This window comes from Peromyscus eremicus, chromosome 2, assembly GCF_949786415.1.
Source record: "Peromyscus eremicus chromosome 2, PerEre_H2_v1, whole genome shotgun sequence".
Taxonomy (NCBI): domain Eukaryota; kingdom Metazoa; phylum Chordata; class Mammalia; order Rodentia; family Cricetidae; genus Peromyscus; species Peromyscus eremicus.
The window spans coordinates 137,390,089-137,415,654 of NC_081417.1; the positions used below are offsets into that span (position 1 = coordinate 137,390,089).

Below are 25,566 nucleotides of genomic sequence, written 5' to 3' on the forward strand. Positions count from 1 at the left end.
GGATGCCGAGCACAGCCCACGGTGTCCATGATGCTCACTGTTTGAGTAGAAATTCCACAAGCACAAAGGCTGTCTTTTCCTACTACTGTACTTCCAGGCAGGGTGAAGCCCAGTGCCTGTATAGGTTATGTGTAGCAACTAATATCTGTTAAAAGAATGAATGGATGAATTCATAACTAAACTAGAAGACCATAGGGCAGGGAGTCCAGGACTGCTACCACCAGTTAGTAGACAGCTCCAAGCCCTAGGCTCCTGAAAGTCTCAGAACTCAGGTCACCTGTCCCTACCCTCACCCCCAGCTCCAAGGACACACAAATTTGGCAGAATTATTCTCACTTTATTTCTGGAGAACTTTGATCAGATGTAATAACACTGATTCCAGGCGAGGACAGGGGGCATCGCCCCTGAAGCAACCAGTATTTTGTGGCCCAAGGTGCCCCCCCCATTCCCAGACCTGGGTTCCCCCTCAGTTACAGTTAAATAGAGGAAGATCTTCCCAGGGAGCCTTGGGAGGAGGGACTGCCTCCTGTACCCGCCTCCTCCACATAGAGGTGTCTGAGCAGAAGCTATTTACAGTATTCACATCCACTGTACCCCACCAAACCAAGGCAAATACTACAAGTGGTCCTTCCCCCAGGGGGAGGCCAGAGAGGCTATGAGTGTATGTGTGTGTGGGGAAGATGGGTGTCTGAGTGTGTGAGCACACAAATGCACTGAGGGGCAGGGCCTGCTTCCCGACAAAGACACGTCAGTCTGTAAGGTGCAGATTAAAAACAACAGAGAGGACCCATGCCCGAGGGCCCGGGCCACTTCCATTTTTGTTCTGTCTCTTTCTCTTCCAGACACCCAAGAGCTGATACAAAGGAACCTTCACAGCTGCACCCAGGTCCAAGGCAATTGCTTAAAGGACTTCTGAGGAAAAGGAGAGGGAAAACGTCAGGGCTGGGCAGTCCCAGGTAGGGATGGGTGGGATGCAGCTGGGTCCAAGAGCCAGGGTCCCTCCAGTCCCTACCTGTGACCTGTGGGGGCTGCACCACTGCTTTCTTGAGAAAGGCTTCTGCCTCTGCAAACGGGAGGAGACCCTCTGGTGTTCGACCCAGACTCTTCTCTCCAGCAGTTCCCTTTGGGGAGAAGCCGTTCTCCTGGTGTGCTGGGAGGGGCTGCAGGCCATTTACCAGGGACCCTGGCATCTCCTTGCTTGGCAGACTGTGGATGTAGGGGTTCAGAGTTAGCACCTCCCCTCCCTGAGAAGCCCAGAGTAGTCCACAGCTCCAGCCTGCAGCTGCCTGCCTGGCTCAGAGTCCCTGGGGTTGGGAGCTGGTACCTCCACTGCGGCTCCTGAGGGGCCAGCTCCTCTTTCTGCACAGAATCCTTCTGTAACCCAGAGGGCCGAGTCTCTACAGCCTTCACAGGGCCTATCACATCGAAGAAACGGCCATTAATTAGGGGCTGTTTACGGGTGGGACTGGAGCTCAGGGGTGCAGGGCAGAGGAAATGAGGGGAGTAGGGCTTTACCTGGGCTGGAATTGTTGGCTGTGGTCTCCTTTCCGTCCTGCTTCTGTTTTGAAAAGGAAGAGACATCAGATGCAAGGGCTATGTGGACCCAGTCTACTGCTCTACTGAACCCTTCCCTCTCAGCCCAGACACAGGAAAGCCTCCCCCATCACGTTCTTCCTTGGTCCTGGAGGCTTTTCTGCAACCTCCTTTCCCCAACTCCCCCCCACCCCACCCCGAGAATGCTGACCTTGGCTTCAGCAGCTTCTGACTTCCGAGTCCTCTTCATTATCTCCTCCAGCCGCTGTGTGGAGGTCCCACAGTAGTTAGGCCCACACCCAGACCTAATCCTCAACTTCTCACCAGCCGGCCCTATTCTAAAGCTGTGCCTCTCAGCCCACACCAGTACTTCCTTGTTCTATCTTCTACAGATTCAAGCCCAGGCCCAGGTTCACCAGCTACTATTTGCAGGAACTGGAGTCAGACCCAGGCCCCGCCCCAGCAGGGCCCCGCCCCAGCAGGGCCCCGCCCCAGCAGGGCCCCGCCCCAGCAGGGCCCCGCCCCAGCAGGGCCCCGCCCCAGCAGGGCCCCGCCCCAGCAGGGCCCCGCCCCAGCAGGGCCCCGCCCCAGCAGGGCCCCGCCCCAGCAGGGCCCCGCCCCAGCAGGGCCCCGCCCCAGCAGGGCCCCGCCCCAGCAGGGCCCCGCCCCAGCAGGGCCCCGCCCCAGCAGGGCCCCGCCCCAGCAGGGCCCCGCCCCAGCAGGGCCCCGCCCCACCAAGGCCCCGCCCCACCAAGGCCCCGCCCCACCAAGGCCCCGCCCCCAGAGCCCACTGGCCCTGCACACCTTTCTCCGCTCTTGTCTCTCCTGCTCCTCCTTCTGGAAGTGCTTTTCCCGCTCCAGACGCTGGCGCTCAGCTTCTTCCCGGGACCGAGCTTCGGCTTCCTCTTTCTGCCAAAGACCTCCATAAGCTCTGGGCTCCCTCCTGGTCAAACTCACTTAGAGCCAGCCAAGATCTGCCCATCCACCCGCCTGGGCACCTGCTTCTGCAGCCGCTCCTGCTCCTCCTGCTCAGCCTGCGCCTTCTCGCGAGCCTCCTGCTCCTCCCGCCTCCGGGCCTCGGCCTCTCGTTCAGCCCGGGCCTCGGCCTCCCGTGCCAGCTGCTCCTCCCGCATTCGCCTGGAGGATGCAGAAAACTCAAGCTTGCTCTGTGCCTCTTCTTCAGGTGCTACAAGGGCCCTCAGAGTCCCCGAGGTCACACTTACTTGTCCCTTTCAGCCTGCAGCTTCCGCTCCTGTTCTTCGCGTTCCCTCTGTTCCCGAGCCTGGCGCCGCTTCTCAGCCAGGAGCCGTGTGGCTTCTTCTCGGTCTGTGGTGCCGGCCATAGGTTTGCTAGGGGTCACGGGGGGAGCAGCGGTAGGAGGGGCTGTCGGGGCAGCGGTGTCTGGAGAAAGATCCAAGACCAGGAGTCAGCACGCACCGGTACAGGCACCTCCACCACCCCTGTACACCCGGGGTGTTCAGGACCTCAGTGACCAACTGCTGCCATCACTATGTCTGAGACTCGGTCCTGTTACGGGCAGGAGATCTGTCCCTCAGCACCAGTGTCTGTGGTGGTCTGATTCCCAGGAAAAGATGGCACCTCTGCCCCTGCCCCACCCCCACTTCCTGTGCACCTGAAGGGAGCTCTGTTGAGGGTTTGCTCCTTCCCAGGCTGGGCCGGGGTGGGTGAGGGCACTGGAGAGGGCGCTGGAGAAGCTGGGGCCGCTGGCTCCTTCTCCTCAATGGCTCTGCTCTTGCTGTGGCTCTTGTCCTCAGGCCCCGAGGGGCTGGGGCTCTCTTTGGCCTCCTCCTTCCTCCGAACCCGCCCCTTGGGTGACGCAGTGGTGCCTCGGGGGGATGGTGGTTTTGGAGGAAGGGCATGGCCTGGTCCTGGGCTGGGGGCAGGGGGAGGCAGGTCTGTGCCAGGATGTAGAGGGAGAGGATGGCCGGGCCTTGGACTTAGGCTGAGAGAGAAGAAAGATGGTTAGAACCGGAGGGCAGAGCACCTGGGGCAGGCACTCCCCTACTCCCCTCCCCAAGCAATGTTACTTCTTTGGAGAAGTGTTCCCTTAAAAAAAAAAAAAAAGATTGCTATTATTGTGTGGGGTGTGCATGTGTGAGCATGCAGGTGGAAGTCAGAAGGCAACTTTGTGAGGTGGTTCTTTCTTTCCACGGATTCCAGGGATTTAACTCGGGTCCTAATGCTTGCGTAAGCAAAGGCCTCTACTCCCTGCCCCACCTTACTGCCTCCAGTGTTACCTTTGGCAGGCTGGTTGCATCCCCATCTATTCACTCACAAAGTGTTATCATTTCTCTTAGCGCATATATCCATCTCAGGTCACAATTACAAATTTCATCTGTGAGCAGTTCTGGCTAACATCTGCCTCCCCAACAGCGTCTACACTTAGTAGAGCAAAAACTAGGCCTGGCTTAGCCCAGTGTGCTCAGCCCCCCAGAACACCACAGGGCAAGCTGTTCACGATCAGGTATGTGCCGAGCTGCTTATCAGGTGTTACTGTTTTAGGAGCTGGGGGAGGAGCGTCTATAATCAAAAAAATGAAAGGAGAAAAAGGAGGGGGTGGATGAAGAGGAGAGGAGAAAGAGTGAAAGTCCAGGGCACCTGAGCTACTTAAGGAGACCCTGCCTTCACAAACACCAAACAGCAGAACAAGGGCTAGAGATGCATTTAGTTGGTAGACTGCTCGCTGAGCATGCACACAGCCCTGAAACGCCAGCACTTGAGAGGGAGAGGCAGAAGGACCATAAATTCAAGGTCATCGTTGGCTATAGAGCTTATTAAAGGTCAGTCTAGCTTACATGACATTCTTTTTGTTATAGTTGTTTTTTTTTTTCCTTTATTTTTTTAAAGGTTTTTTTTTTTGGGGGGGGGGTATTTTGGTTTTTCGAGACAGGGTTTCTCTGTGTAGCTTTGCGCCTTTCCTGGAACTCACTTGGTAGCCCAGGCTGGCCTCGAACTCACAGAGATCCGCCTGTCTCTGCCTCCCGAGTACTAGGATCAAAGGGGCGTGCACCACCACCAGCCCGGCTGGCGATATATTACATTCTTGCCAACAAACAACAAAAAGGGACCAGTGAGATGGCTCAGCAGTTAAAGGTGGCTTGCCACCAAGCCTGTCAACCTGAGTTCAATCCCTGGGACCTGCATTGAGTGAGAACTTGATTTTCCAAGAGTTGTCCTTTGACCTATACATGCACACACACACTGGGAAGGTATGGTGGCATAGGTCTGCTATAACCCCAGCTAATTTAGAAGAATCACAGGTTTAAAGCTGGGCAACTTAGTGTGAAACATCTTAAACAAACGAACAAAATACAAAATGTACTGGGAATATAGCTCAGTGATGGGGTGCCTGCCTGGCATGCCGCAGGCTGGGGATTCTATTCCCAGTACTGAGCTCACGTAGTTAAGTGTCTGGCGGCTCAAGAGTTGTAGCCTCTGTCTCAAAAAAAAAAAAAAAAAAAAAAAAAAAAAAAAAAAAAAAAAAAAAGTGTGCGGTGGGGTAAGAGCAGAGAGAAAGGGAGAAACAGGAGGGACAAAAGACGCGGAAAACCTGCCCTTTAGTAACTTCAAGTATTTGGGGATGATTGACAGCGACTGTGCAGGTGAGGCGCGGAGCCCCCGCCCACCTGAGCTCAGCACCGGTGGAGAGCCTGGGCCGCACGGAGGCCGGCAGCGACTGGCGCTTCTTGAGGCTGCGCTCGCGGGCCAGGGCGCTCTTCTCCCTTCTCGTTTTCCCGTTCCTTGTCCTTCTTCTCCTTCTTCTGCACCTGGAGGCGCGGGATAGGATCAAGGAGGAGGAGAGGTCAGCGGCGCCCCGCGCTCCAGTCCAGCCCGCACCTGTCCCCACCTGAGCGGCGGCCACTCACCGGCGCGGCTTCCAGCCGGCGGCGGGCCAACGCGGGGCTGCCGCCGGCACTGGGCTTGCGTCGCTCCGCGCGCTCCCCGACGGGGTGCAGCGATGCGCGCTCCGAGGGGCGCTACAAGGCGTTAGTGGGCTGGCGGAGGCTGAGCGCGGGCACACTGGCACGGCTGCAGAGGGATGAGTGCGGTCGGGGTGTGGCCCAGGCGCGAGGCTGGCCCCTGCCCGGCCCTTGTGGGGCGTCTCCCAGGGCCGCTGCTCCTACCCTGGGTCCCGGCCGTTATCGGGGCAGTGTGACCGCGCTGCGACTCCGAGCCAGGAAGGAGAGGGTGGGCGTCATCAGACGATCCACAATGCTGCTCTCCCATGCGCTCAGCTGCAGGCTGCGATCTGGGGGGAGAGCACCAGGCAGAGCAGGTCAGGGCAGGCGGAGGCACAGGTGGAGACTAGGCACTGACCCCACGATGAGCTCAAGAATTCTCCAGAGGATTGCCGCCACCCCCCACCCCACATCACGCGGGGTCACACATTTCTTCCTGAGATCTGGTCTCCTTTTGCAGACACAGGCAACAACACACTGAGCAAGGGAATGGGAATATATCTCAGAAGTAGAGCGCTTGGCTGTCATGCAAGAAGCCCTAGGTTCAATTCCAAAACCGGGAAAAAAAAAAAAAATCCTAGGCCAACATCCTGCATCACGTTAGGAGTGCCTCCTACCCGTCTCCCCAGGTGACAGGGCTCAAAACTGTGAGCAAAGGAAGGAGCCATAAAAGGATCTAGGGAAGACCCAACTGCCCTCTCCCAGGTCCCGCAGTAGGGCCTGCCTCTCCTGTTCTCATCATGCTGGCCTGGGGGAGGCATGCTTCCTGGGTCTGGTAGTGAGGGTCCTTGTGCTCCTCCAACCAGCCGTTAGGAGTGTGTGAGAGGCTGCTAGAGGGCCTGGCTGCCCTAGGCCACCCTGCTCTGTCCCTTCAGCTGCTGGGTTATTTTAAGCGTCAGTCAGGTGGGGTTGGTGCAGCAGCTGATTTGGTTGCTAGGCAACAGAGCAACCAAATAAAAGCTAGAGAAACTTATAAATAACTTTAACCATGGTTCTTTCATATGTAAGCACCAGGGCAGGTGGGAACGCAGGAGCTGTGCCACCTGGTTGGTCTCAACTTTGGACCCAGCCAAGGCCAAAGCAGGGTGCTCTAGAGGCAGAGATGACAGGGTTGCATGGTCCTCCAGGGCGGAACACAGAATACCCCCACCCCAGTATCCAGGCTAGCCTGACACGAGGGCAAAACCACCTGTCTAAGGCTGCCAGGGCCAGCTGACTGTGGCTAGAGAAAAAGCTGATTGCCCATTACCACCCCAGCCCTTAGCCTAATCTTCTCTTGAGGCCATTGTCCTTTGTCTCTGTTCTCTCCTACGGGACACTACTATGTCCTGGGTCCAGGCCCAAATGCTGCTCCTGCCAGGGACACAGAGCCCTGGGTGGGATGGAGTAGGGCTGGACCTGGAGTATGAAGACTCCAGGGATGACTATTCCTGCTGGGCTCTGGAGGGGGCTGGCTGGCTACAAGGGGCTCTGGAGGGGGAAGGCTGGGCCTTCTCTTACTTCTACTGGGGGAGTACCAGAGCGTGGCAAGAGGACTTTGAGAGCCGCTTGTTGATTATAGAGTCCACGTGTTTGGGCAGGTTTACTGCCGACACGGAGCACCTGCTCCCACCTGGAGGGGAAAAGACACGGCATTAGGGCCGGGCCAGACGGGAGCCAGGGGGGCACTGAGGCCTTCATGCAGGATGCTCCTGGGGGCAGGGTGGGAGAGGAAGGAGCGGGGCAGGATGGGGAAGAGGAGCCTTGACTTGGCCCTGGGAGAGGGAGGGGACAAGGGAGATGATCGGAAACAACCTTGACTGGGGAGCCAATGGAGATGGAGCAGAGGGAAGAAACGGTGGAAAACTAGAACTACAGCCTTCCTGGCCAGCCCAAAGGAAGCCATTGCCTAGGGCTGGGGCTGCAAACCCCTCCCCACAACCACCCAACACTGGCACTTGCTGATACTGCCCAGCCAAGGCGCTATGGATACAACACCCACATCCTGGGACAAGGCAAGATGTTCCTAACAGAAGACCTACACAGTTCACAGTTGCACAGATCCACTTATTTCTCCAGACACACAAAGACATGCAAACAAGGGTGTACAGGCTGGTGGATACTTAGGCATGCACATAATATGTATGTAGACATGCACAGACAGAGGAACACAAGTAAGATGCACACAGGCAAAAACATAATGAAGGAACCTAGCCATGGTAGTATGACAGCTTACCATGGGCCAGGCACTGTGCTGGGCACCACATACATGTTACCTCACCTGATCCTCCAAACATCTACCTACAACCTTGGAGGCAAGCAGGGCTGTTATCCCCATTTTACACATGAAGAAAGTGAGATTTGAGAAGTTAAAGGTCACACAAATATCAGGGGTCTGACTTAGGAGCCCTCACCGAGGTACACAAAGCCTGAAACACAGCCTCACAGAGTGGGCCACACAACACATCTACGAGCCCCCACACCAGGGAGATACGTGAAATATGGAACCTTGCATTGCATAAAGACTTGGCCAAGCACAGTGTACACACATGCCAGCAAGAAGTCAGACCAAAGTCCATAATGTGCCCAGGTGAAGAAAACTCAGACCAAAACTACCTTCCAAAACAGAGGGTGACAGTTTTCTGTAAGCATCCAGGGTCTGCAAAGCATTAAAGTCCTCTTTCTACCTATCAACAACTAACAGCAATTGACAGGAGGAAAGCGTGTTAAACAACTCCTAAGACGACAGAGGTTTGAGGCGCAAACCGAGTCGACAGAATCCATCTCTGATTTGGTAGTGGAAGTCCTTAGGAAGGGGTGATTTGGTTTACAGACTATTCCAGAAGATACATGAAGCAAGGCACACCTGCTGCAGGGGGTAGCCAGCACCTTGTGTGTAAAATGTTGTTTGCCCACCTCAGCAGGCTTCAGCCCTGCCCAGCCACCCACCAGCACCTCCAGCCCACTCACTGGTCTTACGTCCGGGGGAGCTGTGTGCAGGGCTCCTGCCCAGGACCAGCGCTGCTGCCGGATCTCAGCCCATGTCTTCTTCACTGACCGCCTGGATGGCTGCTTCATAGCGCTCCTGGGGGCCAATGGGGAAAAGAGAAGTTTGGGCTCAGAATCAGCCACCATACCTGGGAGAAAGTCCTCTCCCATCCTAACTCTTCCTGACTCACTGCAGGCAACCTAAGTTACTGAGTCTGCTGTGATTCAAGTGTGATAGACAGATCCTATCCACAGTTCTTGGAGAGCTTTTCTGGGGCTTGAGTCACTTCCTGGGATGGGTGGGACTCTCCTTGCCTGGGGTTCCTGGGCAGGGCCATGTCTCCTAGCACTGAGGATCCCGATCTTGGGTCTGTTTTTCTTTGTGGCTGAGGCTACCAGACAGGAGTAGGCTATCGTGTCTTTCATACTCAAGAATGCTCAACCTAGGCTATATCCACGTGATGGAAGTAGGTTTGTCCGGACACGTATCTGCATATATAGAACAGACCTCGGGCTGTCACAACACATGTGAAGCAAGGCATCTGCATGGGCACACGGGGACAGAGCCACAGGGGTGGATGCAGATGGGGTCTGCCTAGGCACAGAAGCACAGCGGGACATGTGTGGATGTGTGGATGGCTTCACTGCTGCGCAGGCGGTGGGCGCATGTGCACGCAGACTGAAGGTCCTGTGTCAACTCCACTGGGGCTGACGAGAACGCACCTTGTTTTTCTCAAGCTTCTGCCTCTGCCGCTCCTCCAGGGGCGGCCCGGCGCTGTTCGGCCTTCAGCCGCTGCTCCTCCAGCCGCCGCCGGCGCTCCTGGAGCTGCTTCTCCCGAAGCGCCTTGGCCTTCTCCTCCTTCTCCAGCCACACTGCCTTCTTGGCCGCTGGGAGAGAGATGAGGGGGCATGACCCGAGGGGTTCTGCGGCAGGCTTGGGCCACCCCCTTTCTGCCTGCCTCTGTGAGGCCTCCACTCTCAGATGCCCGTTCATACTTCAGGGCTTCCTGAAGGTGGGTCCTAGGGAAACCTGTTTGCCCCACTGACCTAACACCTCTCGGGCTGGAGGACAAGTGACTCCACCAGGGGCGAGACCCTCCTGTACATGATTTGGGGGCCTACTGACAGAATTCAACATATGACTATGCATTGACGCGGTGGTTCTCACCTTCCTAATGCTGCGACCCTTTAAAACAGTTCCTCACGTTGTGGTGACCACAACCAGAAAATCGTTTTGTTGCTACTTCATAACTGTAATTTTACTATTGTCATGAATCATAATGTCAATATCTGATATGCAGGATATCAGCTATGCGACCCTGTGGAGGTCGAGACCTGCACATTGAGAACCACTAGTATAGAGCATGGATCTGAGGTAAGACACGGGGTCTGTCTGGGTCTGATCTCAGCTCTTCACCAGCTCTTAGGCAAGTGATGTCATCTTTTCCAACCTGATTCCTCTCAAATGTGCTGAGGATTAAGTAAGTTCAGCACACACACAGTATTCTAGAAGGGTCTGTATTATTTATTCACAAGAGGCTGGGGAAATGTCAATGAAAGATGATAACGCGACCCAAACACTCACCCAGGTACTTGGCTCGCTCTTCTCGTCGCTCTTTGGCAAGCTTGTGTCTCTCTCCTGCCTTCTTCACATCTGAGGAGAGGGAAGAACAGAGTCAAAAGGTCTCCTGGGGCAACTGGCTTCAGCGTTCCCTCTAGCCTCACCCCAGCTTCCTGTCCTCATCCTCCATGTGACCAACCCACAGCCCAACACTGGGCACGTCACAAATACCTTGCTTGGTGGGAGGGCTGTCAGAGGCTGGCACTGCTGTTGGGGACGGCTGGCTACTCCTTCGAGAAGGCCTGGCATCCCGTGGGCCCGAGGCTGGTGGGGTGGGTCCCCTGCTCTTTGCTTCTGAGGATGGGGATTCTTCCTGTGGTGGAGCTGGCCGAGGAGAGATCTGCCCAGTGGGATTCTCTGGTTCCAGCGGGAGCTGCTTAGGACTAGTGGCATTCTTCATGGCAGGAGGGGTGTCTGGGGGAGTGTCAGGAACCAAGGCTGACATCGGTGTTGGTGGTGGAGGAGGGGAAGGGTCGCCTTCTGGAGAAGGTCTTGGCTCTGCGGGAATCCTGGCTATCACAGCTGAAAGACAAGTAAAAGAGAGGTAGGAGGGTCAGACAGAACACACGCACCGTCGATTCACACAGCAATCTGCCCAGTGACTTATTTGTTCATTCATGGATACTCTATCCATGTGCCAGGCCTACTCTACTCCAGACACTAATGACATAATGGAGAGAGGCTAGCGAGGATCCCTGTCTCTAGGGAACTCACCCTCCAGTAGGGCACAGACAAATGGCAGCGGGGAGGAAGTACCACACACAGCACAGCACAGCTGACATGATTAACCTGCACATGAAGAAGTGCCAACTGAGCTGTGGTCTGAAGGATGAGCGGAGTTGGCAAAGCAAAGGAAGGGTCTGGCAGGGCAGAGCAGGGTGCAAAGAGGCAGCTGGAGCATGATACCTTGGAAGACTGAGAACAAATTTGTAGCACCAAATGGGGTTCACTGGTTTCTATGTCTGCCTCCCTTACCTCTCTTACTTCCCTTTAAAAATAAATGACATGTATTCACTTATGTGTATTGGTGTGTGTATGTACGGGAAGACACATGCCATGGTGTACATGTGCAGGTCAGAGAACTTGTGAGAACTGGCTCTCTCCTTTCACCATGTGGACCCTGGGGACAGAACCCGGGTCATCAGGCTCTGAGGTGGTGATTTACCCGCTGAGACACCTTGTTGGCCCTTCTTTCTGCTCTGCCTCTGTTCTCACTGTCCAACCCAAAGGCTGGTTAGTTCACAGAGTACGTCAGGGCTGGGCACATGGGGCCAACCAAGGGGAAGGGAAAAGCATAGTACCCGTAGGCTATTGGCCCTGCCAAAATCATCAATGGGGTAGGCAGCCAGCCACAGAGCCGTCTGTTTGTAACCCTTGGGTTTAGTCTTTAAAGATATGAACAGTAGAGGCTGGAGAGATGGCTCAGTGACTAAGAGCACTTGATACTATTGCAGAGGACCCAGGTTCAGTTCCCAGCACTCACACGGTGGCTCACAACCATCTGTAACGCCAGTCCCAGGGAATCTGACACCCTCTTCTGGCCTCCACCGCTGCCACCAGGCATGAATGTGGTGCACATACACAGACAAAATACTCATACATATAAAAATAAACAAATCTTTTTTAAAAAGATATGAATATTGCTAAACATAGTGGTGGCACACACCTCTAATTCTAGCCCTGGGACAGCTAAGACAGGAGGACGGCTGTGAGTTCAAGGCCAGCCTGATGATGTAATGAGTTTGAAGTAAGCCTGCGCTAAATAGTGAGCCTCAAACCTCTCTCCTTCACTCCCCCCACCCCCTACAGCATAAATATTCACCCATACATGGTGGCACACATCTGTAATTCCAGCACTTGGAAGGCTGAGGGAGAAGGACTACTGTGAGTTCAAGGTCAACCTAGCTCCACAATGAATTCTAGACCAGCTTGTCTCAAAAAAAGAGAACTTGTTAAATACACATGTGTATGCACGTGTGAGCATGTCACGCCAAAGGACAGGTTACAACCAGACGTCAGGCTAACGGCCCTGTTCTAATTTCGCTATCTCAAGACAGGCAAGCTCCTCAAACTCCAAACTTGTGTTTCCCCACATGTGAAATTGGTAGAGTGAACCTAGCACAGTGCTTCTACCTCCCTCTCTCTGTAGAGAGAATTCTTTTCATGTTGAGCCCTTATGCCATCTGCAGGGGACCTCTGGCCACTTAGGGAGTTAGTGAGGACAGAGCACTGACAGATGGGAACAGGCAGTATCATGGGTAACATTTTCACTCTTCCTGGGGACCACTGCCATGCTAAGTTCTCTGTTCTGGGAACTCTGGCTCTCGCAGGACATGTAAACTCCCCATCCCTGGGACAAGTTGTGTGCAGGGAGGAGACACCCCAGGGAACTGTCTTTGGTTCTCTAAATACCCTCTTCTGGGAGGAAGGTCTCTAATGGTTTGGGCTCAGAGCCAGACAATGCAAGCATGGACCCCAGTTTCCCTGCAGACTGGGTGACCTTGGATAGTTGCAGACCTGCTCTGTGCTACAGCTGCTCTTCTGAAAGCATGGATACTACCTACGTCACAGCATTGTGAGATTAGATCTAGCCACTGATGTTCACACACATATGAATGAAGACTGGGTCTTCACGCTGGCTGTCATGGAACTTGCTATGTAGAGTAGGCTGGCCCCCAAATTGACAAGAAACCCACCTGCCTCTGCCTCCCAAGTGCTAAGACTAAAGGCATACACCACCACTGACATTCATATTTTTCTGAGTGCTCCCTAAACATAAAGCTACATGCTCTTTACATGCTCTAGTTCTAACCTCACTGTTTATGAAGGAGTTGTTATAAAGACATATTATACATACAAAAGACATATAAAGACATGTTCATAAAGACAAGAAAATAAAGCACAGACTAGGGAGAGTCCTTTTTGTTTTCTTTGAGACAAGGTCTCACCATAAGGGCTAGCCTGGCCTTGTGAGAACTGTATCCTCTTGCTTTCTTGTGAGTTCTGGGATTCCAAGCATGTGCCACCACACCCAGGTTTGAGATCATGTAGCTAGTAAGTGACCCAACCTGGATTTGAACCCAGTGTCACCAGCAGTCTAGGCTAGTGGTTCTCAACATGTGAGTGACAACCCCTACAGGGGTCACATATCAGAGATTTACATTACAATTCATAACAATAGCAAAATTACAGTTACGATGTAGCAATGGAATCTTATGGTTGGGGGTCACCACAGCATGAGGAACTGTATTAAAGGGTCACAGCATTGGGAAGGTTGAGAACCACGGCTCTAGGCCCTTCTCCACAGACCTCCAACATTACTGTAAAACAGTTGCAATACTGTAAAAACAAATATAATTGGGGCAATTATACCACCCCAGGTTTCTATTTTCCCCTTCAATCCTTCCTGTCCAGCTTCCTGGGCTACGGGCAAGAGCCCAAGCTGAGGCCTTGGCTTCCCTCCTAACCTTCAACTCTGACAGCCCCATAACAGGTAGCCAGCTCTTCATACCAGCCAGAACTGTGCCTAGTCACTTCCCAGCCAGGTGCAAATTCCTTAACTAACTTCACCACGCAACACTAGTGGCACCCACTCAGTGAAGCCTTGCTACTCATTGGGGGACACAGAGTCTTCCCCCATTCCATAGATGAGGGAAGCCAAGCTTCCTTTCATGAAAGGATTTGTTCAGGGTCATAAAAGTAGGTAGTATTTGGTGGAGCAGGATTTGAACCTAGGGCCGCCTGAGGCCAAAATTTGGGTGTGTAAGTCTCAGCATAAAGGCTGAGGGTGAGGCTTGTGTAGTGTGCCCTTCCTCAAGCGCCTGTGTGTGCTAACAGGTGTTGCAAGGAAACTGGTAGGCGCGTGTTTGTCTACACCCAGGCAAATCACACCCACCAGGTAAGACGGTGAGTGTCTAAGTAGGCCCGACTGTGAAGATGAAGAGGAGCTGGGAGGAGTGAGGTGTATGGCCTCAGATGTAGTCAAGGCCTGGCTGTAGAGAGGACAGGCTGATCCTGTGTGGGAACTGATCTGAGCCTCCAAGTCCTCACTGAGTTGCTGGTATAGATGGTTACTGGGGACACTATCTCTAGCCTCCTCAAGCAGCACCTGTCCTGAAGAAGCCACCCACGTCCCCTCTGCCTGACCTCCAGGATGTCAAGTTCGGGAGCTGGTTATTTGCCTCACGCTGACTTGACCTACCAGCCGCACTGACCCAGTCGGCCCCGTGGTGCTTCTTGAAGCCCTTGCCTGGCTCCGCTGTGGAGACGACACACTTCAGGTCGGGCTTTCCTTCTGCTTTGCTGGCTGGGACATGTGCCGCTCTGCCAGTCGCTCCCTGACTTCCTAACCTCTCCATGCTGCTGTGCGCCCCAGGGCCGTCAGGAGTTCACCTCTTCTCTGGCCCCACACTCTGTGGTGATGTCATCCAGACTCACAGCTTTAAAAATCGTCCCTGTGCTGACAGCAACCAAATTTGTTTCTCCAGCCCAGACTTCTCCCTGGAGGACCAGTTTCACTCCTGTAACTCCCTACCTGACACCCTAGATCGCTCACAGAGGTCATAAACCTAACCACTCCTCCCACCTCAGTTTTTCCCAGTCAGCTCTCACAGCCTCTCAGACCTTGGAGTCATTCCAGAGTGACTGAGCCCATCTTTTGGGTTTAATTTTCATAATATACTCCAAATCCAATCACTTTTCACTATTTCCATTTCTGTTTGTTTGTTTGTTTGTTTGTTTTTCAAGACAGGGTTTCTCTGAGTAACCCTGGCTGTCCTGGAACTCACTCTGCAGACCAGGCTGGCCTTGAACTCACAGAGATCCCCCTGCCTCCGCTTCCTGAGTGCTGGATTAAAGGTGTGCGCTGCCACCACAGCCCAGTGACTACCTCACCATCCCCGTCACCGTGCCCCGCCCCTTGCTCTTTTCTCAACGCCACAGCTGGAGAGATCAATGAACAATGAGTCATATCACATCACTCTTTCCTGAAATCCCCGGAATCTCCCCCATCTCATGAAGATGAGAACCCAAAGGGGCCCCACCGGTGCACAGGCTCTCCAGGGTCCTCCCTCCCTCTCCAGCCTGTCACCTTCTTGGACATCATCTCCCCTTTCCCCTTCTCCGGGAGTTCAGCCCCTCCAGCCAGCGTCCCTCATGTCCCTCTGCCCTGGGCTGCAACTTGCAAGTCCTCTGGAGGAATAGCTTTGTCCCCAGCTTCAGCTCGGCTTGCTCCCTCACCCTCTGTGGTCTCAATTCTCAGTGAGGCCTGCCTTGATTTAAAACTACAAACTGGAGTGCCACCGAGCCGTCTCAACACACTCGCTGTACGAGCCTCATAACCTGAGTTTCATCCCTGGGTCCCACAGCATGCTGTGTCAATGCACGCCTGTACACATACACATACACACACACACACACACACACACACACAATGGTAAAGTAAATTTAAAACCAAAAACTATAAACTATAATTGAAGTCTCTCTCTCCTCTGTTTCTGTTTTCCTTTACTCTACATAAGCATCCACCTCATTTTTGTTTGTTTTTCAGTACTCGGGGCTCGACCCCAGAGCCGCTGACATGTTAAGCGACTACTCTACATGGAGCTGTATCCTCAGCTTCTGCACATACTACTTTGAGACAGAGCCTCAGTAACTTGCCCAGCCTGACTTAGAACTCACTCTAGAGTCCAGACAGGCCTTGAAATCTTGGTCCTCCTGTTCCGGCTGGCTGAGTAGCTGGGCTGACAAACTGGTGACACCAAGCTTTTCTTCTTTTCCTTTTTGAGATTTTTTTTCATTTACATGTGTGTTTGAGCATGCATGTGCACGCCACATGTGTCCATAGTCCAGAAGAGGGTATTAGGTCCTCTGGAGCTGGAGTTCCCAGCAATTGTGGGCCAGCTGACATGGGTACTGGGAACCAAACTCTGGTCCTCTAGAAGGGGAATTTTCCCCTGAGCCATCTCTCCAGCCCTTTGCTTTCTTTATTTGTATTTGTCTATTGTTTGGTGGTAAAAATCACTTATTCCGAGGCTTGAAGTTGGAGAGGGGTGGAGGCCAATGGGATCTGACATCCCTGGCAAAGCAGAACCTTCTAGAACTGGTCACCACCAACGCCTCATTTTAGATACAGGGTCCTGATATGTTGCCTAGGCTGGCATCAACCTCTAGAGCTCCAGCCATCCTCCTGCCTTAGTCTCCTGAAAAACTGGGATGACAGGTGGGTGCCACCACATTTGGTTCACAAATCATCTCACAATACCCCCGCCGCCCCAGCCTATGCTCCCAGAGGCACAACTGTTTGTCTGTCTCTTTTTACCTCTAGCACCAGCAGAGATGGGGACACAAATGCCCTGTAAGTACTTGGGAAATGAAGAAGCTCCACCCTGGCAGAGAGCATCACCATTTTTACCTGGAGGACTTCAGAGTTCTGCTCTGCCACACCCATTCCCACTCTGCTCTCCCCTGAACACTGGAAATTTCGATGGTGTCCCACTGCTCTGAGGATGAAGAGGAGACACTGGAATTGAGTCTCCAAGTCTGGCATAGTCTAAAGGCCCAATCGCTCTCCACCACTCTGTCTTAAATCTCTACCTTCTTGATCCCTGCTTGTCACCTGAACTCTCCCTCTACTGACTTCCTTTAAGTTCCGATGACTATCCAAGCTCCTCTTGCCACAGGGCCTTTGCATGTGCTCTTTCCCTTCTTTTCTTTGTTAACTCTTCCTTCTCCTTTGCTCTACTCACCATTCTCTCAGAGAGGCATTCCCTGGCTTCTCTGGTCGGCACAGAATCCACGATTACACACAGTTGCGGCTCCAGGAGCTTCTCTTTGGAGCACTGTCACAGACTGCCAAGCTTCTTTGTGTACTTCCTGCCTTCTAGACAGCCCTACAAGGGCTGGGCCACCTCTGCTTTGCTCAGGGCTGCAGCAGCAGCAGCTACCACAATGCCACGTTCACACAGACAGTCAAAATGTGCTTTGAATGACAATAAAATGTCAAACCGTGAGGCCACCCTAGCCTAAAGCAGGTGCATATGAAGGAAATTTTCCTCTCATAAAGAACAGATCTGCAGGGTGTGGTGACACACGCCTTCCATCTGAGCACTAGGGAGGATCTCTGTGAGTTCGAGGCCAGCCTGGTCTAGGTAGCGAGGCCAGGACTACACAGCGTGTTCAGGACAGTCAGAGCTACATAACAGAGAGATCCTGTCCAAAAAGAAAGAAGGAAGGAAAGAACAGAACAGTGTGGCAATGTATTTTGAAGTGCTAAACACTTGAAAGGAAGAAAAGGACCTCCATCTCAACGGAGTTTGGGCGGTGCCCTGGACAAAGGTACTCAGGTAGACTTTAACAAAAATAATAATGAGTGTTTACTCCAGCAGCTGAACAAGAAAAACGTCTCAAGAGGCAAACAGGACGCTTGGAACTACTTTCGTGACCTGACAGGCTACTGACCCCCAGAATACAAATATTCCCTCAGAATTACGCCAACCCTGACAAAATGTCATCAGGATGGCATTATCTGGAACAATATATGTTAATCCAAATTAATTCCCTGGTTAATTATCTATACAATATGGTTGATTCTTTTCTGGTTATTCACCTCAATCAAATATGATCCTTAGGTTACTCCATTTTATCTTGCTTTTGGACTGTGCCAGCCTGGGAGGCTTCGGTCACTGCCAGTTTCTTCTGCTATTTTGCTATCTCCCAGAAGTATTTGCTAAGAACTGGATAAGCAGTAGATAATTTGTATTTAATTCTTGGCACAAACTGCATTTGCAGGGCAAAGGTGCAGGAACTGGTTATGTGGTGGTGTCAGACAGTCCTGTCTCTCCAAGAGCCCTTAAAAGGCCAGCCTCTGGGGTCTGGCGAGAGATGGGGGTCAAGTTCCAAGTGGGCCTGCCACATGGGCGCTATCTCCCGGCAGCCCTTTCATGCATGTTTCTCTCTTCTGCCACCCCAGCTCCTACTGAGCCAATGGTCCCTCACAACACTGATAATTCAGCCTCACTATGTATCTATCTGCCTGCCATGCCCGACTCATCAGTGGAAAAACTCACTGAGAGAAGAAACTGAGCCTTAGTCCTCTCTGCAGCACCTACAGGACATACCCAGATCACACACATACAGGACATACCCAGATCACACACAATAGGAACCTGTGTTTGATCAATCAACACCTAAACAGATGGACGGATAGATGGACAGATGGACCTATGTGGAAAACCACCTATACGGTATGTAGTCAAGCCAGGCTTGATGACACACACCTGTAGTCCCAGTCCCTTTACCTACTGGGTAGGTAAAGGCTGAAGAATCAAGTGTTCAAGGCTAGCCTCAGCTACATGAAAGTCTGTCTTAAAAAAGAGAGTACACAGTACTCCAAGGTGCTCCCAGGCATAGATGTTTCTCTAAATTCTAAATGTCATGACTGTATCAAGACCCCGCTGTCCTCTGCCAACTCCTAAGCCATGTTCTCTTATGTCACTCCATTCCCATAGCTACCCTTAAGGGAAAGTACCATATATGCCCCTGCCTCCTTCATAGGTAAGGTAACTGTTACTCATATTAAATGGACTGTTCATGTCAGGGGCAGGGTTTGAACCCCAGTGTTGCTTGATGACAAAATCTTATGTCACACTGTTCCCGTCAGGTACCATGTCATCATTCCCTCAGGCTCCTACCTGATCCCTAAGAAGGAAGTGATTCGGTGGCTCCCCCAGGGAGGTGCCCCCACAAAAGTGAAGGGTGCAGGTGGGGCAGACAGGCCCTGAGCTAAGAGCTCAGGAATGCAGGATAGGCAGGCTCCTGCCCAGGCTGGCCAACAGGAGGCCGGAAGTGAGGTCCCAGACCAAAGAGGGGAAGGGAGGTCCATCTCCAAGGCAGAGCGAAGCTTGTCCAGGTGAGAGCTGAGGGGAGCAGCCGGGAAGCGAAGGCATGACGCAGACAAGGGAGACAGGACAGGAGATGAGTACCTCCTGTTCTCGTGATGGCTTCTGAGGTGTCAACATTAGACCTTCCAGACGAAGACAGGAGGACAGACAGAGAGAGCAAAGACGCGTGGAGACAGACAAATATACACAGACAGACATACACATCACAGAAAGAGAGAGAGACAGACAGACAGACACAGAGGAGAGCACCCAAGAGAGAAAGCAGACAATATAGACAAGAGCATGCACAGTGATGAGACAGGACATTCCTGTGTCTCTCTCAGGAAACAGACCTGGATTCATAACTCCACATGCACAAAACACACACATACTCTGAAACAGACACAGACGTACCCACACAGACACGCCCACAAGCAGCCAGGTACTCCCTCTGAACCACAGGCAAAGCCTCAGAAACACACATGAAGAGAGCCAATCTCCCCTGCACATTTCTCTAGCCTGTTCCCAGTTGCTTCTGCCCTCCCGCTTCAGGGCATTCCTTCACCTGGGGCCAGAGGAAGTCTGGTGAATCACAGCAGTTAAGGCTTGTGGCCGGCCCAGCTAAGTCTGTAACCTCTTTAGTTCATTCATTCTTTGATATGATCCTAAGAGAGGGGTACTGTTACCCCACTTTACAAATCAGGAAAACAGATTCTGAGAGATCAAGACACTTGCTAAAGCCACACAGCTGGGGAAGGGTAGAGATGGGGTTTGCACAGACTCAGCTTAACTGTCTCCATTGACCCTCACTCTGCTCCCAGATGGGGCCGTCTCCTCGGTCTCCTCCTGGAGAGATCCGGGTTGGGAGAGTGGGGATGGTTAGGAAGGACAAAGCCTGAGGGACACCTGGCTGGGCCAGGACAGGTGTTTCTTACTGTTTCCCAAGAGCAGCGTTAGGCCTGGCCTGGAGGAACTTAGCAGTTAGAAGCAGTGCACTGGGAAAGGCCGGCCTCGCCTGAGGTAGGAGACAGGGTCCTGAAGCTAGGCTGAAGCTTCCGTAGTCTGAGTGAGACAGGCTCTGAAGGCACTCCCTGGCAGGACTGGCGGCCATTGTTTCCTAGCCTCCAATCAGGAGCACCCACTTCCTGTTATTTTAGGCGGCAGGAAATGACCCCATCCCGCAGCTCAGGCTCCACCACGTCCCTCCCTCAGCCCCAACCCAGTGCCTGGAGAATGGGCTTGCTCTGTCTCCAAGCTGATCGGATTCACTGGGAGCCCAAGGGCTAGCTGGCTCTACCAGTGTCTGCAAGAAAAAATGGCCAGGGGTCCCCTGGACCACGATGCCCATTGAAGTAAATTTTGGAAAAGTGATGGGCCAGATCCTGTCACTGGCGTGCTTGGTCAGAATTCTGTGTAAAGATTTGGTGCCTAAGCTTCAAATCATGCCTCTGCCAGTTCCTAGCGGTGTGGCTTTAGGCAAGCAACCTCGCCTCTCTGGGTCTCATCTATAAAATGGGCAGAAAATTAGTCCCCGCTCATGGGACTGTCACATGGAACAAATCAGAGTGTACACAGGACACTCTGGCACAGTGAAGGTCATGAGCAGATGGGAGGGTCGGGGGACAATAACAATCAATTTGGAGAGCCAAGGAGTCACTCCTTCCCCACCCAGGTCCGCTCTCCTCTGACATCTGGGGACGAACAGCAATACCTGTTCCCTAGTCCAAGCTCCCACTCCCCTGGGGGAAGAGCTGCAGCTGAGACGGGAGGGGGAAACACTGGAGGCTGTGGCCCGGGGGTGCCAGGCAGAGCCACCACCAGCCAACAAAGCTGCATTATTTAAGCCTGCCTCCCTCCCTGGCCCAGAGGGGACCCAAGGACATGATTCCCAGCTGCTTATGACCTCCGGTCAAGCTCCTCCGTCAGACTTGAGGCCTGCCCCAGCAGCCCTCAAGTGCCGTCACTCTGGTCGGGAACCCCAAGCTTCCTCCTCCTCCTTCCCTCTGTCCCACTAGTGGCCATCCTTGGGGGAAGAGGGCTAAGCTGGCCTAGAGCCCTCACTCCTCATTTGCACATGCGTGACTGCACATTAGAGGCTCATTAAAGGCCTCATTACTGAGCCCACCAGGCCAGTGACGGGGACTGTCAGCAGGAGGGGTCAGCCATGCTGGCTGCTGCATTTATACCTGTGGCCCATTCAGCCAGTATCCCCAATATCGACTCAGCCTTTCAGGTCCATCCACTCCGATGCTTCCTCCTGCTCTGTGGGGCCTTCCACAAACAAATCCCATGCTCTGCCCCACTACGCTGGCAGGCAAACATCCCTTCAGAGAACACATCTGCTTCTCCAACTACATCAGTAGGTACCATTCACCACCTCAGCTCTACCAGCTCCCTGCTGTCACATGGTGGGGCCACAGGACAATGTGTGAGACCTGACTCCTCTTTTCTCTCCTCCTGCCATGGCAGCCCACCTTCTCTTCTCCAGATACACTCCAGCTGCCTCACATCTGTCTAGAAGTCCCTCCCTTGGTATTCTCACACACACACACACACACACACACACACACACACACACACACCCCATTCTAATGGTGCTCCATCTCTGAGCCTCAGACTTCTGACAGAATTAGAAATGATAGCAATAAAAAGCAAACCTAATCCAGTTTGGTAGCCTTTAATCCCAGCACTCAGGAGGCAGAGGCAGGCCGATCTCTCTGAGTTTGAGGCCAGTCTGGTCTACAGAGCAAGTTCCAGGGTAGCCAAGGCTACACAGAGAAATCCTGTCTCGAAAAACCAAAACAAACCAACCAACCTAGGCTGGTACCAGGGCCTAAGAGTGTATGTGTTCATCTTATTTAAAGAGCCTAATGCTTCTCAGGGATCATTTCTGGCATTATTTTTATTTTATAGATGGGAAAACTTGAGACTCGGGTTAAGAAGTGCCCCCATCATACAGTGGAGGTTATGATGCAGAGCTCAAATTGATTCTGGAGTCTACACTCTAAACTGCTTCCGGATTCCCTCCCTGCCCTCCCCCAGAGCTCATGCCTCCCTGCTGGCACCAGTTCTAATGAGTCTAACCACAATAATGGTAATCACACTTTATTGAGGGTGTCTGGTGCCTGCGTGCCAGGTTCCTTCAGGTTCATCATCTCTCACCCTCACATCAACCAAATGGGGCTCATAGCACAAACCCTGTCCCCTCTTTTCCAGGGGCTCCACTGCAGGAGCCAGGAAACCGCTGCCTGGGATTTCCATCCAGGTCTTCTGACTCTAAAGTGGGTGCCACCCTGGTCCCCTACCCCATGCTGTCTGTTGATGGTTACTGCCCAGTGTACAAGTACACAAAAGGCACCTGAAGGCAGCAGGGTGGTCATATCACCAACGCTCTGAGACTTAGACCACTGCCCCAAACTCTCCCCGGCACACACTATGGGCACATCGGAGCCATTGCTCCGGTCACTTCTAGACTCTCAATGTGTAGGGACAAGTCACAATCCCGACCCTGCTTCTCATATAACTCCATCTAGACCCCTGCATATAGAAGCATCTTCCCAACCCAGGCCTCTGCATGTGGCCCTCCACCCTCACCTAGGCCCTCAGGATAGCCAAGCATCCCACCCCTGCCCTCATCCTCAGTCTGGGTCACCCATCCAAGTGCCCTAATTATAAACCAACCACTGCCGAGGCTGTGTCACCACTCAGGCTTTTGTGCACACCACCCCAGTGCCAAGGACTCTCAGGTGCAGAGTACCAGTAAGCAGATGGCTAGACCAGGCTGGGCCTCCCTAGGTGTCCCCTCTCAGGCTCCGCAGAGCCAGCACAAACCCATCCACCCTTGTTGCCAGCACAGCCTTTAAACCTCCAGAAACCCACCATTCTCCTGTGTCCCTCTTACACCATCATCGGCCCCCTCCAAGCACCCACGCTGACACCGGGAGGAGCCCACCCACCCACAGCCAAGCAGCTCCACCTCATCTTGGGTGCACTACGCACCCACAGACACTCTTTCATCCTGGGCCCACACCCCAGGGGTGCAGGGAGGTGGCAGGATTAGTCTGGGGACTCTCTGGGGGTGTGGGAGATGGGGCCACCTCCCCCACTGCGTCAAGTGGGTCAGGACTTGGGTCCTCAGTAGTCAGGCTTTTCCCTCCCCTTCCAGGAAGAAAGAGTCCTCCCTCCAACACCAGGCCCAACCAGAATTCTGTCCCCACCCCCTCATCAGCTGCTCCCAGATCGAATGGGATTTGCAGAAGTCCAGGGCACTGGGGGTTGGTGGGGTGAGGGGTAGAAAGGAGAGCTTTGGTGGTCCAGGGCCTGAAAATTTGGAAGTGTGTGTGTGTGTGTGTGTGTGTGTGTGTGTGTGTGTGTAAGCATCCAAAAACCTCAGTCTGGGCAATGATGTGGCATGTCGGGAGTGCCATCCTTGAGCCTCCACTTCATTCTACAGTGCGACTCCGGCCCACAGAAGTGAAGTGGTGCCGGCAGGGCCAGCGGATCCACCTCTGTCATTCCTGTCCCAGATCGGACTGGGTGGGCTCTGAAGTAGGCCTGGCTTCAGAGAAGGCGGCCCACTCCCCAGCTCCCGCCCGCGCCCCAAACAATACCGCCTCCCCCTCCCCCTCGCCTTTATCCGGCGGGTTACTTGGCAGCCACCGCTAAAGACCTCCCCCTCGTCTCCCTCCCCTCCGGGTCGGCCGGCAACAGCAACAGGCCCTTTGCGCGGCAGCTGGACGGATGGGGTGGGGGCGAGGTCTGGGCCAGGGCCTGGGCGTGGGGGTACAAGGGCCTAGCTTCGGTATGCGGGGTTCCAGGCCGGAGAATCTGGGGCCCCCCAACACACACATTCAAGCTAAGGTCACACGTGCCCATGGAGGATGGAGAGAAGGTCAGCGGCTCCAGCTCAGTAAAAGAGGATCTTCAGAGCCTGGGGTGGATCTCGAAGGAGAGTGGGGGTGGGGAAGAGAGGATGGCCCAGGGCTGCGGCAGAAGGGTCACCCCATCGGTTCCCTAGCCGGGTCCCCGCGGATCCCGATGCCCCGTGCGTCCGGGCGCCGAGGTTGGGGGAGGAGGCAGCTGTCAGAAGATGCGTCCGTGGCCCCGAGCCGCGGCGGCCGCCGCAGCCTTTATTTTTAAACTTCTAAGTGGTCAGAGGGCGCGGCGGGGGAGGGGTCCCCGCCCAGCCGCCAACCTCATCCTTGGCCGCCCGGCGGGCTGCTCGGCCTCCCTCCGGGCTCGCTCTTGCGTGGCTCCCGGCTTACCTGCGGGTGCGCCCGGCCCGGGCTCCGCACGCGGGCCGTTCTCCATGGCTGCGGCGTCACTGGAGGTTTTTGGGGGGTCTCAGCGGCAGCGGCGGCGGCGGCGGCCCGAGGCCAGGACGGGGATCCCGCGGCGCATCCCGCCCGGCCCGCCCGGCGGGCAACGACTAGAGGCGGCCGCGCTCGGGGTGGGAGAGGTCGAGGCCGGTGGCCAGCGAAACTATGAGTTGCCGGCTACCCGGTGTCGGTCCTCCGCAATCGCGATCCTGCTCCTTTGCCCAGCGCCGGCCCAGTCCTGGTCGCGGCCCAACCCTATTGTACAGCCCGGGCTGGGCCTGGCCTCTCCGCACGTACCAAGTGCGCGGGGGGGGACGGCCACCCCCGCCGTGATGGGGTACGGAGCCACCGCGGGCACAACTCGAGGGCTCCGACTCCGCCCTGCAGCGCAGCCCGGGGAAGCTCACTCCGCTCCTTCTGTTGCCGCCGCAGAGCGGACGCCGAGCGGGGCGACCGATGCCGGCTAGGCTGTCTCCCCCTGCGGCCGCACGTTGGTACGCGCCGCGCGCCCGAAGACTATGTAGGGAGCTCTCCGGTGACTCACCCGCCGCTGGGACTGGGGGAGTGGGGAGTGGGGTTGGGATCTCCCATTCCCACCCTTGGATGCTGGAGGCTCCGGCATCAAGTCTAAATTCTCTCCCAAGCCCGCTTCAGACAAAATCTTCCTGGCGGGGGGCGTTGCAAGGTCTGAAGAACGGTTTTCGAGGAGACCCCCTCAAAGAGCTACCCTTTTTCTCTTTTCTGGCGATGGCTGCGAAGGCGCCTTTCCTCTTGCACACTAGGGTTGGTGTCTTCTCTGGGCTAATTACAGCCCTGCGAGGCTGCTTTACTCAGGTCTCTAATCTGCTGGGGCCCTCCCTGGTCCAAACTAGGTGGTCCTAGCCTCGAACCTCCCTTCCCCTCCCTTCATCAGAAGACCCTTAGCCCCCTGCATCTCCCCAAAAGGATTTCCCCCCGACTATGGCATGTTGCAATAAAGAGTAGTAAGCCTCTCTTCACACCCTCCCCCCAGAACCTCCCTGCTCAACGCACTGGAGCGGGCGCTCCTATCCCCTGGTTTATGCCAACTGAGGTGAGGGCCTCAAGCCAAGTCAGGCCTGGCCTGGGACAGGGTGCGGGGAGCTTGCTGGGAAAGCGGATCGATAGTGGGGGTGCTGCTGCAGATAGGACCAGTCTGGAGGGAGGAAGGGGGGGCAGCTGGGCTCTGCCTGTCCTGGCCCTGCTCTTTGTCCTGACCTGGAGGTCAGCTCTCTAGCTCTCTAGTTGTC

The 25,566-nt window shown here is 54.4% G+C and overlaps 1 protein-coding gene across 1 annotated transcript; it reads right to left on the minus strand.

Annotated features, from left to right (window-relative positions):
* Positions 1 to 316: 316 nt before the first annotated feature.
* Map7d1 (MAP7 domain containing 1) lies at positions 317 to 24,544 on the minus strand. Its single transcript, XM_059254966.1, is given in 27 exon segments — positions 317 to 912; positions 1,013 to 1,206; positions 1,325 to 1,415; positions 1,516 to 1,558; positions 1,745 to 1,798; positions 2,338 to 2,442; positions 2,532 to 2,670; positions 2,757 to 2,934; positions 3,167 to 3,188; positions 3,190 to 3,432; positions 3,434 to 3,496; position 4,755; positions 5,181 to 5,275; positions 5,277 to 5,321; positions 5,421 to 5,506; positions 5,509 to 5,695; positions 5,697 to 5,803; positions 7,014 to 7,041; positions 7,043 to 7,125; positions 8,463 to 8,489; positions 8,492 to 8,552; positions 8,554 to 8,577; positions 9,204 to 9,242; positions 9,244 to 9,368; positions 10,066 to 10,134; positions 10,273 to 10,623; positions 24,245 to 24,544. Coding segments are annotated over 27 exon segments (2,517 nt in total). The 5' UTR covers positions 24,291 to 24,544; the 3' UTR covers positions 317 to 901.
* Between the last annotated feature and the right edge of the window lie 1,022 nt (positions 24,545 to 25,566).